The sequence below is a fragment of the Ricinus communis genome, chromosome 6 (genome assembly GCF_019578655.1).
Source record: "Ricinus communis isolate WT05 ecotype wild-type chromosome 6, ASM1957865v1, whole genome shotgun sequence".
Lineage (NCBI taxonomy): Eukaryota > Viridiplantae > Streptophyta > Magnoliopsida > Malpighiales > Euphorbiaceae > Ricinus > Ricinus communis.
Genome location: NC_063261.1, coordinates 14,497,784 through 14,515,830, shown reverse-complemented (window position 1 = coordinate 14,515,830; position 18,047 = coordinate 14,497,784). Strand labels below are relative to the sequence as shown.

Genomic DNA, 18,047 nt, shown 5'->3' with positions numbered 1-18,047 from the left:
TAACTGCAGTGTCCAGTCTTTGTAATAGTTTAATCTATTCATGTAGAGACAATATTATATGGCTCAAATAAGATGGGAAAGCATTCTCATTGAAGAATTTTAGATGGAAAATCTTTTAGAATATTCAATCCTTGAACTTGATATTGTTTTAAGTTGAATAAACCATGAATTAGATCAACAAAAAAGCTACTTTCTGTAAATAATAGTGGCATAAATTATTAATTTATATGCTTAATTTATAATTATTTCATATTTTGAACCAGTTCACGGCTAATCAGATGCTGTGAAGGATATAATGATTAAGTTCACAGACAACGTTCAAAGGCAGACATCTATAACAGTCTTCCATCTCTTGTTTTGCTTTTTTCTTTTTTCCACAGATCTAATTGTCACAAATATTTTAATATACCTTTTTAATGTGTAAGTTCTTGAACCGAAGGAAACAATGGAATGCTATATATTATATATAGTATTTGTAATTTTAAGAATGTAATATAAATATTTTGAGTATGATACTTACATTGGCAGTTTAATTTAAAGAAAATATTATATTTTATATATATCCTATTAAAGTAAATATATTTTTTTCATCAAACTTTGATGTGGTATTTTCTTTAGTCCGTTAAAAAATATAAGCTATTTTATTTAGTTGTTAGTTTAATAATTAAATGTTTAAAATATTTTTCATAAATATCAACACCTATAACTAATTTTTGTTTATTTCATTTTAAAATTACAAAGTATCATATAAATTTTTTTAATTTCAATATAAATTTCTTTTTATTTAAATTTTAAAAGTTATCGGGTCTATCAATATTTGAATTACCATGTATTAATATTAAAAAAATTATTAAAAATATTTTAATAAAAAGTGATAAAAAATAGTGGTATTAGTTTAAAAAACTGAATTTCATAATTTTTGTGTAAAAATTCCTCTATATGTTTTTGTATTTATTTTTCAATAACATTTTAGTCTTAATTTTAGATTAAGAAGAAGAAATTGATGAAGAAACAAAAGGCCAGCTTAAAAACATGGGGACAAAATAGCCGTTATTTTCTCCTTTTTTTCTTTTGTATTCTTTTACGCGTTTTCTTAAATTTTATTTATTTACTTTCTTTGAAACAAACCAAAAGAAAATGCTGCTCTCCAAGACATTCCGGTCCAAAAAGCCTCTGATCTTTAACAAATCGACACAATCACCACCTGAACCATCATCATCTTCTTCTTCTTCATCGTTATCAATATCAAGAACATCACAAGAGAAATCAAGCTCAAGGTCGAGATCATGGTGTGTGTATCTTATCCTTTCTACAAACGCTCCATTAAAACCTATGTTGGTGCTACCAGTAATTTCTCTCGCCGGTGCGTTCTATCTTTCATCTTTTTTTGCTTTTTTTGTCATTTTATTAAACTCGATGCAATTGCTGAACTGGGTAGTTATTTAAATGATCTGATTGCTCTTAGAAATGGGTGAATAATAATCATGTCTTGAATGTTGGAATTGGAAATATGAGTACTTCACTTTTTAACTTTATCTTTTATTGATGGATGCTTGAAACCGCTAATTGAAATTGTATGTTACTTCTGTTGTATAAGTTTAGATATAATTGTTTGCTAATCTCCTGCTAATTTACTGATGTAGAGGTAATTTAATTTGTGTACAAAAAATGGGGGATCAGTAATTTTGTGGCATCAAAAACTTACTACTTGAGGAGTTAATGAAGAAGTGTCTAAAATTAATGGTAAGATTTAAAGTATTATCACAGCAATTTTTGCACATTACGATGCTAATTAGAGTCCTTTTGGGGTCTGCAAGCTTAACAGACATGGGTATTATTGATAAATATATTGGTATTCTTAGGCCTAAGACTTGAAAGTACTTTATTTTGTGAAATTACCGAAGAGTAGGACTGTCACAATTCACATTTCCCTGAATCATGAAATTGTAACTGGTGATGACTAAGGTAACCAGAATTTAGTGGGACTGCTGGAGTTGTAGTTTGGGATCTCGAGGCTGCAAGTCCAAGACCTAAGAATGCAATCTGAAAGTAATTATTTTTTAACTGAATTGGCACTTCTGCAGCTTGAAACAACATAATGGTGAACTTAAAGGTGGCGCAAAAGCATCATGTGCAGGAAGGCCATGGATTTGTGCATGCATTGTCCATGGTTTTAATGATCAAAGTGAAGGTGAATGTCTAAAAGAATTAGGCATGCTTTTTTCGATGAACCAAATTTATTATCTTCATTCAGTTGAACTTTGCCAATTACTTATAGCTAGGGGTGTTGAACCGAGCCGTACTGAGCTTTTGAATGTTCAAGCTTGGCTCATTTAAATTGATTTATCGAGCTCGAGCTTGACTCATTTTAATTATCTTAAGCTCGAGCTTCGATCAAGATCGGCTTATAATTAGCTCAGTTGTAAGCTCGAACTCAATATACAAGCTTCAACTTAAGTTCGAACTCAAGCTTGAATTTAATCTTGAACTTATCAGATATGCAGTTGTAAATTTCTTTTAATTGAAAATAAATTGCATACAAAAGTAAAATATACATTTAAATATAATAGTAAAAGACAATAATAGTTCAAATAAATCTTGAAGTAAACATCAACTAAAAATACATAAAATGAACAATTAGAAACAATAGCAACAATCGCAAATTAGAATACAACAACTTCCATAGTTTGTAGTATTTTCATCTTTGATATGAGCAGTATATTAAGATTCAAATGTTTTAATTATTATATATTCAGTTACATCAATCTAAACAATCCATATTAATAATCATTATACATGTATATGTTCTAGAAAATATTTATTTTATTATATTTTACTTGTGAAATTACATATATTTATAACAAGACAATTTTTCTTAAATGAATACAAAATGAAAATCTTAAAACAGGCATTAAAAACAAACATCAAATAAAAGATACTGTCAAGCTACAAACGAGCTTATTGTCGAGCTCTTAACGAGCTGACTCACGAGTTAAATTCTCGAGCTTATAAATGAGCATGTTCATAAGCCAGTTCTCGAGCTTCTAAATGAGCTGATTCATGAGCCTGACTGCGAGCTTAGACAAGCTGCTGATGAGCCGAGCACTATTAAACTCAAGCTTGGCTTGTTTACTAATCGAGCTTGTAAATTAAGCTCAAGCTTGGCTCGTTTAGCTTAATAAATTAACTCAATGAGCTTTTATTTGAGCCGAGCTCCAAGTAGTCGTGGCCAACTCAACTCATTTGCAACCCTACTCATAGCATTAGGAAGCTTTTTGTTACTTTTTAGAAAATACGAACATCAAATTAAGAATAAAAATGCAGCAGAAATTGCAGCAAAATGAGAAGCAGAAATACAACTGAAATAAGAGGAAAAATTGCAGCAGAAAAATCCCCTAAAGAATTCACACTCTCTTTCATCTCATTGATGTTTAAAGGAGGAATACAAAACAAAATAACAATCATATGGAAATCACTATCCTGCAATGAATACAAAGTTTCTAAGTAAAATACTGCCTGAACAAAAAATTTATATGCTAAAAAGTAAGTATAGCCTCTAACACACCCGAGTGTAAATACATTTACTAAGATACGTATATAGAAACATCAAATTACTTTCATAGCTTTAGTAATCTCAATTCTAATACTTCCATATCCCTTCATTTTGATCTAAAGAGTTGTGATTGGGTTTCTTTCATTGCATTTGATTTGTGATGTAACTTCATTTATTAATTAAACTATTGATTTGTTGTTCTGTCTTAATTATAGCTTGCAAGTTTGAGTCAAAATGGAAAAGTGTGTCAAGAAAATTACCTCGAAAAGGGAAGACCGTCGATGGAACGAAGGAGAGTGTTGACGATTCGCATGCTTTGCTGCAACACAGGCAAAAAGCTCTAAGTGGGGTCAAAGGTTTGTTTGATTTCAATCACTTAGAGATCGACTGGAAACTGGATCCATTCTAATTTGAAATAATATGGTATCTGCCATATGCCTACTTGATTTTATAGTTTAGCATTTACGGTAGTGAAATTATTATGTAATTGTGAATAATATTATGTCTTACTCCTAACCAACAAGTTGATAGTCATTGTATACTTGCCAATCATAGCAACATAGGAGGGTTGGAAAATGAAGAGCCTGTACTATATGTGCAAGCACTGAATTGTATTCTTTTTTCCGTCTTAATGAATGAGAAGCATGTGTTCTCAGAATGCAGAAATAACTCAACTGTGATGTGCTGCTACTCTTATTTTACCACCTTGTATGTTCTTGATGGTATAATAAAACTTTTCCTTAATGAGACAAGTTGAAAATTCCCCATCAATTGCATTATAAGTTAAAGCAATTTAATCTTGAATAGTGGTGAAAGTTGGTATGAGGTACCGTCCACATTGAATTATAAACCTGCAGAAGTTACTACACTTGTGCCTCAGAAACACTATACTAGTCCTCAATGTGCCTTTGACAAGAATAATTTCTCAAGGATATGATTGATAGATTGTGATGGAGTTGACAGAACCGAATGGAAAATTTTCTCATTTCATCTTTCTATTAAATTTCTTCTACGTTGCATTCTACATATGATGTGATTCCTCTGGGATTTTGACCCTAAGAAGTAACCTTCGATGAACCGATTTTCAATCTGCAAATCATATGTTTAGCAAATAAATGCATGGACACACAAATCTGAGTTTGAAAAAGAAGAAAATGGTGAAGAGCTTGTCCAAAACTAAAAATGATACAGAGCTTTTCTCATGGTACTTGAACAGTAAGACTAAGCACACTGGTACATTCTGTCGATCTATAACTTCTCTTGTTATGGCTACTTGTACAATTTATTACTCTGATAAACCAGCAATGGTGAAGCATCAGGATCATGTGCACAAAGTCATTACTCTAACATGGCTGCTGCAAATCTTAATTTGTAAACTCAATCTCAAGGCTGGAGATTTCATCTCTGGTAAATCTGCAGCACTGTCTCCCAGCCAAAGAAAATCTTTCAGCAATCTCCTTATCAATTTCTTCCAAATCCAAGCAATTGTCAAAAACTTCTTGCCCTTGAATTGATAATAGTTCTGCTTCCAGCGCCAGTGCTCACAGTTCCGAGAACCAAATATCATACAAAATAACTAGAAACTTCTGCTTCAATTTCATTTTGAAGTCATCAACATCACTATCTCAAGAAAAAGTCCCACTTCTTTAGTTGATCCAAGACTTTATCATCAAGACTCCAAAACCCGCCAACCAGTTTTGATTGTTTCCATTGCACAGACTCAATTGTCTGAGAAGAAACGAGGTAATTATCAGCCTCATCAGTAGAGTGCTTAGAAGAGGAAATTCCTCTATGGCTAATGCCGACTGAGACTGAATGATTCAAACCAAATAATATAATTCCTTTTTTTTAAGAAATTAATTATCGATAACATATAATTATCCCGAGAAGAAACCATTAATATAAAGGGCTCACTTTTGAAAGAAAGAGATTGAAAACACCAAGCTACATCCATACAATACAAGTTTTGGTCCTAACTAATGAAAGTTAACATAACATAATCCTTGAAAAGATTGTAAAAACTTCTCCCTTCAATTTTGATAGGTTACCTTTTTTTATTGGTTCAAAAATGTATTTCTTTTTTAATTTTTAGTTTCATAATTAAATATTTAAAAATATTTTTTATTAATTAACATAAATATCAACATATTATGTTAAGAAAAATAGCAGTACCTATAACTTAATTCCATTTTCTTTATTTTAAAATTACAGATTATTTAAAAAAATTTAATGCAACATCTAGCAATATTTGAACTACTGTAAGTTTAATGAAAGAAAATTATTAAAAAATAGTTAAAAATAATTATATTAATTAAAATACTACAAGTTTTAATCATTATCCCTATCAGAATTGACCGGAGAGATGTACAAAATTTTATTAAAATTTTACAATATTTTTATTATAGAAAAAATATAATTATCGGAAGCTTGTGACAACGGGTCTAAAAATAACTCGGTAAGAATTCTTAAGAAACGGGCCAAGTGCCGCGTACTCTTCAAACGCCCTAACGTCTGCCCTACACTGTTGTAGGAATTGCGGAAAGAAAAGCCAAAAACCAGTCACCACCACAAAACCAACAGCTAAAACCCCTGAAATCAGCTCAGGCAACCGCCACCTACCTTTCAATGCCTTCTTTATAGCTATCTCCACCACCACACAGAACCCATGTAAAATAAAAAACCAGGTTACTTCCCACGTGGGTCTCACGCGCCCAAGGTAATAGAACATAAGCTCGTGCATAACAGCTGATACCAAAAATGAAGCCAGAACGCCTGGAATTGGAGCCCACTTTCTGCCAATGATGCGTGCGCTGATGGTGAGGGTGGGTTCATATATGGTTGAGCGTAGGATACTGCTAACCATTAGGTTCCATCTTTTACCCCAAAAGTCTTGTAGCGAAGTCGAAAGGTATGGGTCATTGAAGGGTGGTTCGAGCTCTACTCTTAAAATGGTCCGAACCACGGCTGTAACCATGGCTAGAACAATCTCTAGAAAGAAGTAGATATGTACACAATAAAAACACAATACGATTTTTGGATGGATGTAGTCATTATAATTATAGACATGTACTAAAGTAGCCAAAAGTATACCTTTTATTGCATAATTCAGAGATGATTTCTTGGCTTGTTTAGAGATTTTAGGATATGGGTTTTGCTCAAGTTGTGATTTTGGAGACGGGTTATCTTGGATCTTGATAGGTAAACAAGAAAGAGCAAGAAAACTTGGAAGAGAGATTGATGGATTGGAAGATAAAGGGCCTTTACCAAAAGCAAACAGCAAGAGCTTGAAATTCGCAAGCCAAGCTATAAAAAATGCAGTCATGCCACCAAGATGGATAGTGGAAAGATTAAGAGGAAGGTAAAGAAAGAGGCAGATGATTGGTAATAATAAAATGAATCTTGATTTGCCTTCGGGAACATTCTTGCCAAGAGCATAGCAATAGATTAAAGATGCAAAGACTAAAAGCCATACCTTCAAGAACTTGCTAATCTCACCCTCCATTGTTGTTTCTTGATAAGCTATACGACTAACTTGTCTGATTTCTTTATAAATTATAATCTCTGCAAGTAGGTGTTAAAAGTGTTCTGTAAATGATTCTATCTTTGATAACAGCAGAGAAGACATCGAAACGCCTTTTGTCAGTATGCTCCATTTTTCAGTCCAAATAGGCGGAGAATAACCGGTAATATATACATACGGTATTATGCAAGTGGCCTACAGCTTTGCGCAAAAGACATGCATTATAACAAGACCATCCATACTTGGAAAATTTTAAGTATCATAATTAACAACAACCGGTCGTTTTTACTACTATTAATTTAATTATAAATAATTTCAATTAAAAGTTAGAATTATATTTTCTAAAAAGTTTATATATTATAAAAAATAATAATTTAATCATAAAACTTCTTTCTTTCTATTATTTTAATTGAAATGAGTGTAGCAGTTGCTTCTTAGTTGTTATATCTTTGACTGACGTATATCTAGAATCTAGAACTATTAACACGTGTGGCCCATATGTTTTTAAAATTATTTGAGTTTAATAGGTGATTTTTACCCACAATTAAAATTAAAAAAATTGTCAGTTCAATATATAATTTTTTGCTCAATTAAAATATATATTTATCTTTTTTAATATTAAAAAATTAACTTACACATATTCTTCTATTTTTTCTATATTCTCTCCTATTTTTAAATTTATAATTTTTAAAATTTTGTTAGCTTTTGATTTTAATATTTCAAAGTTTAAAATTTATGCAAATCTCATTATTTTGTAAACATATTCATATTCATTTGAAATGATATTTCAATACAATCACATAAATTGTTTGCAAAAATAGTAGTAAAAATATTAAAAGATTTACAGTTTAAGTTTTATGAAACTAAAATCTATAACTGAAAAATCAATGTTTTATATAAATTTTATTATTAATAAATATATTCTTTATTTGATGAGAAAAGAATTCATTTAAAACATCTTATGCATTTATGGTGAGCTTTTTTATTATAACTTATTATTAATGAATTTCTATTATATATTTGATGAACTTTAAGTGATATGTTAATGAACCTTTTGCTAGTAGATAATGAACATGTTGGTTATAGATTATGAATAATAAATCTATACTATAAAACTGTGTTATATATTTGATGAACCTCAAGTGATAATAAATCCGTTATTTGTAGATAATGAATCCGTTCATTAATAACCCATGAATACTGATTTATTTTATACATATATAATATGTTCATTACATAAATTTTTTATATTCATCTATTAATGATATAAGGTTGATTATACTAAAAAAATGAACCTATTCTATTTCAAAAATAGATTTATTTTAAAATTATGAACAACATGACTAACTTGTAGTTCATATATAATGAACCTTAAGTGATACTTTAATGAACATATTGTTTATAGAAAATGAACTTGTTCATTATAATCCATGAATATTAATTTATTTTTATACACACATGGCATGTTCATTACGTAAAACTTTTATATTCATCTATTAATGATATAAGGTTTATTATACTACAAAATGAATGTATTCCATTTCAAAAATAAACTTACTTTTAAAATTATGAACAACATGATAAACTTGTGGTTCATATATAATGAACCTCCATTTGCTACAATGAATTTATTCCATTTCAAAAATAAAACTTGTCACGACCCCATCTGTGGGCCCATGACCGGCACTAGGGAATGGGTAGGTGTAAGGCCACCGAATCCCGTAGTAAGCTTAACACTCACTGACTTAAATAAATCTCAATTTCATTTTACTGATACCACAATTATCTTAACAGTTGAATTTTACATAACCAATTCGGTCTGCAAGAAGAATTTCACGAGACCCGAAACTCAAAAAATTTACAACTGATACAACTACTATTACTACTATGGAGAATCTAAGATTTTACAAATTAACATACCAAATCAAATACATCACCCGATGATGAAGGAGTCGGGTTACTAGATAAGAGTCACAGGAAGACTAACAGTCGCGGATCTGAAAAACAGTAAAAATGAGACTGTCAGTCTCGAGAGTGAGTTAAAATCATATATCTAAAAAGACAGTTACAAACACTTCAATAATACATTTATTTAATTTGAAATAAACATAAGTCATGTAAAAACATACGTGTCATGCCATGCTTAAATTAAATAACACACGCTACGGGACGGAGTACTCCAGTAGAACCCTAATCCCAACACAAACATCTCGATCAATCTCCATACTGACATCTCGGCTAATCTCAACTCTAACATCCCGACTAATCTCACTCAAATAGGACTGGCGCTCAAAGAGCAAAGCTCGACCAGGGTCCTTAACTCCAGTCTGGTCACTTAATATTCACTATCTGCCTAAGCCTTTCGGCTCTCTTATTCCAATAAGACTGGCGCCCAGAGAGCAATGCTCGACCAGGGACCTTTACTCCGGCAACCACATTCTACTAAGCTGAGAGAGCGATGCTCGACCAGGGCAAATCCTAAACCTTCCTTTTTAAATTTACCTATTTATCATTTTCCATCACTCTCGGATTTATACCGGAACACTGATCAAACTCTTATGTTCTACTGTCGTCCTATCCCGAGTCAACACAAAATCAATAAAAATTGTAATGCGGAAAATGAAGCATGCATAAGCAGTACATAACCAATTAGTCAAAATATTAATTATTAAATCAGAGATATCATATAAAATATTTGCATGACACACGTAAGCGGATATATGACTTTAACTCACAGCTTTGACGACCTCCTAGCTCCGCTCCGGTGCCTCGGTTGGAGCGAGCCGAACAGACGGATTATCTAATCATGAAAAATAATTTATCAATAACGCCGAACAATTACAATTGACCCTAGGTCTAGGTTTCTAGGACTGACTGTCTAAGAATCTCGACTCGGGTAAATTCTACTGAAAATTCGGCAGAACCTCCCCTACAACATGGACGTTTACCCCCCGTAAAACGGGTCCAGGACCTGCCAGAAAAACACTTTAAATATCCAACAATTCAAAACAACGGGAGTCGGGTCCCCAGACTTCACATTTTTCTCGACTCCGCCACACATCACAAAACACAACCAAGGCAGGCAGTCCGACAACACAATATTTTCTAACATTCAACACAATTTAATAAACATATAACTTAATCAAGAAATTCTAAAATCAACGGATCAGAGAATTACCGAGACGCTTGATCGCTCGATCGCTCGATCGACTCGCTTCCAGCCGCCGGAGTTTGATCGACGATCCGAACACACCATCGGACTCGAAACGATGCGCTGATGACGATTTCCGCTTTCAATTTTTTGATCTGACCCCCGATCACCCGGAGAGATTTGCAGACGATCTCGGTCGTCGATTTGCAAACGAAGTGCGATCGCCACAAACCGGTGCCATTGCGAAGCTTGAGCTGAGGAGAGTCGGGATACGTCCTCCGATCGTCCATCCTCCGCTTCGAGCTCGCCAAAAGTCAAAAATATGGTCGCCACCTACTACGGAACTCCTCCTCCCGGCCACCAAAACCGACGCAGCTGCCGCCAAAAGGAAGCTCTCTTCGAGGGGAGCCGATCGCCTCCGAGATCGGCCGAAATGGCCGGACGACCTCTGAAAGCCACTGCCTTCCTTGCCACCTCACACTGCTTTCACTCCACCGATGCCAGGCCTCGACGCCGATTCTCTTCTTCCCCGCGCATCTCTCTCTCCCCGACATCTCTCTTCTCTTCCTTTCTCTTCCTCCCCGATTCCTTTCTTTTCAATATCGACATTTGACCCCTAAACTTTTCTTTATTATAATTTGATCCCTCAACTCTTTTAATTACTTACAATTTCGTCCAGCAAAATTTTAATTTAACCCCTAAACTTTTCTTTAGCTTTTCAATTAAGCCCCTAGCTAATTAATTTGGGCCAAATTAGAATTATTGAAAAATACACAATTACATAAATACCCTTGCCGACACATTTATTTATAAAAATACCATACATAAAAATTTCCATTAAAACCCCATAATAATAAAATTATACTTTTAATCCTTATCCTAAAATAAATTTTCAATTTAGTCTTAACACACAATTAAATTAAATAACCAATTTGCTAAATATTTTCCACTTAAAATTTAATACCACTAGCTAAATAAAATACCATTTCTCCAAAAATTCTTTTATAAAAACATCATTTACAATTTCTTTCATAACTCTCAAACATAGAATTTAACTAAATATATTCATTTGGGGAAAATTGAATAACCAAAATATAATTTATTCCTCGAATAATTTACTTAATTAACTCCTTAAAAAAATCAAACTAATTGGGTATAGAAATAACTCCTTTATTTGTCTAATATTAAATTTTTAAAATTACGTTTAAATCATTCCAATTAAACCGAATAAAAACAAAGCTAAAATTAATTTAAATAAAAACTCATTTATTAATTATTATTAATATTAACATTATTAAATAAAAATTTTGAGTATTACAAAACTGTTACCAATATTATAAATAAAATAACGAATTTATTGTTCATATATAATGAACCTTAATTTACTTCAAAATGAACCTATTTAATTTGACAAATAAAATTGTTATCAAAATTATGAACATATAATTCATACATAATGAACCTCAATACCTTACATAGTAAATCTATTATTTTTCAGCAACGAAACTGTTATCATATTTTAAAGAATGGATTAAAACTTGTGGAATCTGATTTGAAAGACTGAAGAATGGAAAAAAATGAAGAATTTTGGCTCGCCTGAATATAAATTTTCAAAATATGCAAATATACATTAATCTATGTATGAGAACAAAAAAAAGAAAAAAATAAGAACATATACAGCGAAGAACAAAAAAGAAAGAAAAGAAGAATAACAGCTTGTAAAATCTAAATTGGAGCTTTAAATGATAGAGAATCGATAATGGAGAAGAAAAATCAAACCAAACTGCTGAAAGAAAGCTCGCGATTTGATTTTAAATCGGCAATAATATGTAGGGCATTATATTTGAATTGAAATTCTCTCACATGTGTGTTTTAAAATTTAACTCCCTCGTTTAAATAAAACAGTCGTCTTTTAGATACCAAGTACATAATATATAGTATACCCGAGTCCTATGATATAATTTACCGTTGCTTCTTCTCTTTCTCTTTTTTTTATCAAGATTTTATCTTTTGGCTCATCACTAATCATTTTTAAATCGACGCTGGTCTCTTTTTCTTATTTTTTATTATTAATTAGTTTTAATAAATAAATATTAGTACTTTTGGAGAGATTTTATGTTCCTCCAGTTTGAGTGTTGAGTTCTTCTTCTATAGAAATTTTACAAGCCTCTATTACGGGAGTGTTAAGTCCTTCTTCTATGAAAGTGATGAAGAGAAAGAATAAATTTAATCCAGCATTCGAGCAATTTGGCTCATCAAAGGATACCTATAAGTCAATATGTGACTTAATACTATTGAGTGGAGCGTTCTTGATAGGTTCATATTATACATATATATTTAGGATATTTTAGTATTTTAATAATGTATTTTATATACATAATATATGAAAACATATACTTATTACCTCACTCTAGCTTTATTGTCCAATTTCAAGTAACGATAGCCAAAAAGAAAAAATATGAAGCTAAAAAACTCATAAATGGACTTTAATAGGACTACAACTATCAAGACCTAGAATTAAGACGCATAGATTGTTACTTATACAGGCCCGGCCGAGAATTACAAAGCTCACAAGGGGATTAATTAGTTTTTTTAATTATGGACCATTATTAATTAATTATTTTATTTAAGATAATTAAGAGTTGTTAGAAGATAACTCTTAGAGGTTTTGTATTTAGAGGAGGACTTTGCAAAAGAAGTCTCTATAAGTATTGGAAATCCAATACACAACTAATATAGCTTGCATCTGTTTATTATTCATCTCTCTGAAATTTTCTTTACAGTTCATCGTCTTCCAAACACTTTAGTCTTAATTTTTTTATTTTTTCAAGATTTAAAGAAATTTTTCAACAAAAAAAGAATGAGAATTAATCATCTTTCTACCTTGAAGAATTCTAAATCTAGAAGGAGCTTTAATTTTCTGTCTTATTTTTATGTCTTTTCTATTTAATTACTATGATCATTGGGTTAAATATGTTAGGCTAGTTTTCTTTAAGTGTTTTAGCATATATATTTATGTATGAACCTTGTTATCTTTTTATTTAATGAATGATTTATTACCTTCATATCTTTATTAGTTTCAGTTATTATTGTTAGTTAACTATCATATTAATATAATAATAATAATTGTTATGAAAATATTTAGATTGAGTGTATTCGAAACATTATATTTACTTCAATCTATGTTGATATAAAAAATCTTAGTTGCATCATTAGCTTGAGTAATTAAAAGAAAAGTAATTAAAATATTATATTTAGATTGAATGTATTACGAAAACACTTAAGATAATCATTTTGTGTTGATAATTAATCCATATAATAGTGGCCTTACAGTTCCTTAAGAGATCGACATTGAGGTGAATTTTTACTGTTTACTATAAGAACGGTTTGTGCACTTGTGAATACTAACTTACAAACATCAATTCTTTTCACAGAATTGCAATCTACTATTGTGACAACACGATTGGTGATTTTCCCAAGTAAATTTCTTTACATGTATTTTTTGAAGTCGATATTTTTTTTATCTTTTATATTAAGATTTACTCGTTAATTCTTTTTAATTCAATATTAAAATTCTTTTCTTTAAGAAACTCAAATATTAGATTCTTTTTAATTTCTTTTAACATTATTTATTATATTAATAAATTGATGATAAAAAATGAATATGCTATCTTTTGAAAATAAAATTATTATATAATTATAAAAATAATTTATTAATTAAAAATAATAAATAATCTAATATAAAAATATAACAAATATGTTACTTTTTTAGAAATTATTATCAATGGACACTTAGCACATCATTAAAATTACTATACATTGATATATGAGATAACACATTTGAAAAAGACTTTTAGAGTTTAGTTTTTATATGTAATCAAACAAAAACATACTTTGTATATGAACTTTTCAAAGTTGAAGCAACCCATCAAGGAGAAAATCTAATTGAAACTCTAAGGTAAATTTAATAAAGTATGGTTAAATATAGAATAAGGTCTTCCATGGCACTTTATTGTTGTGCAAATTCTTATAGTTTTGCGTATTATGAAATTGTATATGAGAAAAACAATTTACAACGACAAAAATTTAGTAAGAGTATGAAAGAATTGTCACTAATTGTCCCACTAAAACATAAAAGGCTATTTTTCTTGAAAAAAGAAACATAAAAGGCTTTTACAAGTCACATATGAGTGTATTATTGTCCCACTTTATTTTATTAAGGTCAAATTAAATTTTTCTTTTTCTTAATTTGAAGCACTCTTTTGTCTATTAATAAAAGTCAAGTCATCAACTCAAATAAAATCAATAAATTGCCATCTCAAAATATTTTCATACTAGTTTCAAAGGGAGCCGAGAGCTGTTCATGGTATAGTCCTCATGCTGTAAACTCAAGGCATGTGAATATCCTCAGGCTAAGACCACAAAGAGGCACCTTGCCATGGGGGGTCTTTCTGCTCTTTTGGATTTCGATAGCCGAATTAGCCCTTTTGGATCATACCAGAAACAGATCGTAGCAACTATTAGTTCATTACCATTGGATCGAGGAGAAGAGAGGGGAAGAGTTTAGAAGGCCATGAGAGAGTAAGAAATTGTAGAGAGTAGGAAATTGCTTAATGGAAAACTTCCTTGGTCCTTTATTCAAAAATGACTTCCCCTTATATAGGGAAGAGAGTCATAACAAGAGTACAAAAGGAGGCTTAGTGGGAACTCCACTCATCCTCCACTTACAAGACAATCAGGACGACTCATCATCCACTCACATGCCTAATAGGACTACGTACAATAATTCACTCCACTCACATATATGACAGAATACAATAATTCACTCCACTCACATGCCTAATAGGACAATAATACCTAATATTTTACTTCAAAGTAATAGGAGTGGGCGACAGCTTCACATGCTTAGAAAATGTCGTCATTTTGATCATCATCCATTGGCTGGGAATCTTGCATGAGAGCTTCTTGCTGTGCCCTGGTTAAGGTAGGATCATCTAGTGGGGTCGGAAGGTTACAGAAACGTTTAATGGATTGTCCAATTGATTGATGTCTATTGAATGTGCATACTAATGGTGTTGAGACATTAGTCATCCTTGATTCATTTCTGTATTGCATGGCCTGTTTTAGGTCTTCTGTGATTGCTGGCGAAGCAAGATGTAGAGGACTATTAAGTTTTCTCCAATGGTAACAGATATTCTGGGTTGCATATGTGTTTTCTGTCAGTTGGAGATAGGGCCTGTGTAATATGAAAATAGCATGATATTCCGAGGCTTTGGAAATGTTGTCTGAGAATAACCGATGCTCATGGATAAGTTTAAGGAGATCTCCTGTCCATTGATATGGAGTTTTAAACCAGGTAAGGAATTTCCATGGATATGACCCCGAGTTTGTTTCATTGTTGAAGAAGTGTAAAAGATTCATAATGGGCACTTCTATAGCATGATGACAGACTGTAGATAGGCACCATAGGAACCATAACTCACTTTTATGCTTTGGATGTTCAGGAGATAAGTGATAAATCAGACACCAAGGGTAGTCTGGAAAGAAGAAGTTGGGTTGTATTGGGAGTGAGAAGGTTTGTTGAAAAGTTGCCAAATAATGGAACATCATATTCCGGGCAAAGTCAGTGACTTGTTTGGTTGTGAGATTGTTGGGAAGATCTGGTGGTGAAGGAGGTTGCAGGTTGGTTCTGGAGGATGAAGAAGCCATAAAAATTATGGAAAGATTTATGGTAGATGTGAGAAGGACTATAGGCTGATTCTGAGGTTTGGAAAGCCTGGATAAGAAATCCGGGATTAGGTTTCTTATCCCTTTTATATGCTCAACCTTAAAATCATACATGCTGAACCATGACTTTAATCGCAATAGTTGGGGCTCAGGCAAGGTCTTCTGGTTGGATTCAAGAATCTTTGGGAAGGAAGAGTTGTCCATCCGAACCAGGAAGTGCTGTCCAATCAGGAAGAATTCAAACTTTTTTATCCCGTACTTGACCGCCAAGATTTCCTTATAGGTCGTGTGATAATGTTTTTCTGAAGAGGAAAACTGACCCGATGCATATCCACATAATTGTTCCTTGTCGTGGTGCTTTTCTAGGAGGATGGCCCCCCATGCATAGTCAGATGCATCTGTCTGGAGAATAAGTTCTCCTACTGACGGGATTGTAAGAGGTGGCGGATTGTGAGCCAGCTCTTTTAGTTTTTTGACAGCTGTTGTTTGTTCCGCTCCCCATGGAGGAGGGTTCTTCTTGAGCATCTTTGAGAGGTGGCACGTGTAACTAGACAGGTGTGGGATGGCCTCTCGAACATAGTTTAGGATTCCAAGGAACTGCTGAATTTGTTTTACTGATAAATTCTCTTCTGGAAAATCATCAAGTTCCTTTGTCAGGTGGGGACCATATGTGTACTGGCCATTCTTGAAATGCATTCCGAGAAATTCAATTTCTCATTGGCCAATAGTACTCTTCTTTTCTGACAGATAATGCCATATTTCTGGATAATGGCAAGAAACTGTTGTAACAGTTGGTGGTGGTCCTCTGCTGTTTCTGAGAATAGTAGGATGTCGTCGATGTAGATCAAAAAAGAGTAAAGGATAGGCCCAAAAATCTCAATCATGGTCTTCTGGAATTGAGATGGGGCCGTCTTGAGCCCAAAGGGCATAATAGTCCACTGGTATTGGGCATTAGGGATACAAAATGCAGTCTTGTATCTCTCTGTGGGCTGGATACTGAGTTGCCAAAAGCCCTCCTTTAGGTCAAATTTGGAATAGTATTGGGCCTTTTGGATATGGACTTTGAGATTTGAGATCCGAGAAAGAGGAAATTTATTGTCTTGAAGGAAATGGTTTAAGGGCTTGTAGTCTATGACAAGCCTCTTTTTTCCTCGAATCCTTTCAGACCTTTTTTCCACATAAAAGGCTTGGCATGCCCATTGTGAAGAAGTGGGTTCAATTAGGCCTTGCTGTAACAGTGTTAGGCATTCTGATCGGGCAAGGGCTAGGTCTGTGGGAGACATTCCCATGTGTGTGGCTTTAGTAGGGTTAATGTCTTCATTAAGTTTGAAGGGGAGGCTGATATAGAATTGTGGATTTTTCCACAGAGGAAGAGGATGTTGAAAATGTGAATGAGATTCTGGACAGAACTGAAGGAATTTTTCTGTGTATGGTAAGAATGGTGGAATAGTATCTGTCAGAGAAAACAGATTTGAAGTTTCATTGTATGGCCGAAACTGTCTCTTGAACTTTATGCCAGTTGAAAGAATTTGGAGCTTTTGAGCTTGATGATAAACATCAAAACCTATCAGGATATCCTTATTTGGAAGATCTGAACCAATGATGTGCGTCCATACAACGCAATCAGGAAAGAACTGTATTCCGATCTTCTGTCTTGTGATCAGAGTGGTTTTGAAGGTTTGACCATTGGCTGCCCTAAAGAACTGATCATGGGGCTTCCAATACTCTGATGGGAGAACCATTGGGTTCATCATGCTTCTTTGTGCTCCAAAGGTCAAAGAAAGCTATTACTGGTACAGGCTTGGAGTATTTTGAAGATAGGATCTGTATGGGAATATATGGAACTGGAGGGGGTTTTGTAGTAATTTGAAAAGTTTCAGGAGGTGGAGAAGAAACAAAGAAAGAAGACAGTAGGGTTGGAGAGAGAGGATATTGTATTACATCTTCCAGAATATTCTCCCGACTTTCTTCATGTAGACCAATCATCAAGATTGGTATTTCACTATCGTCTGAGTCTGAAGAAGATTCTTGTGAGGACTCTGTGGAGTCTGAGAACTCCATTTCTAACCCAAATAAGCTTTCTGGGGTAAGATCCT

At 32.7% G+C, this 18,047-nt stretch overlaps 2 protein-coding genes across 2 annotated transcripts; one reads left to right on the top strand and one right to left on the bottom strand.

The window, feature by feature from the left end:
* Positions 1-914: 914 nt before the first annotated feature.
* Positions 915-4,227, top strand: LOC8282046 (structure-specific endonuclease subunit slx1). The gene is given in 4 exon segments (XM_015724633.3): positions 915-1,321; positions 1,324-1,363; positions 2,085-2,191; positions 3,769-4,227. Coding segments are annotated over 4 exon segments (525 nt in total). The 5' UTR covers positions 915-1,137; the 3' UTR covers positions 3,963-4,227.
* Positions 4,228-4,687: 460 nt separating this feature from the next.
* Positions 4,688-7,266, bottom strand: LOC8282047 (acyl-CoA--sterol O-acyltransferase 1). Its single transcript, XM_015724623.3, has one exon. The coding sequence runs from the start codon at positions 7,053-7,055 to the stop codon at positions 5,970-5,972; it is 1,086 nt and encodes a 361-aa protein (XP_015580109.1). The 5' UTR covers positions 7,056-7,266; the 3' UTR covers positions 4,688-5,969.
* Positions 7,267-18,047: the final 10,781 nt, after the last annotated feature.

Excerpts from the sequence above, each read along its gene's own strand:
- LOC8282047 (XM_015724623.3), bottom strand. The coding sequence starts at position 7,055 with ATGGAGGGTGAGATTAGCAAGTTCTTGAAGGTATGGCTTTTAGTCTTT.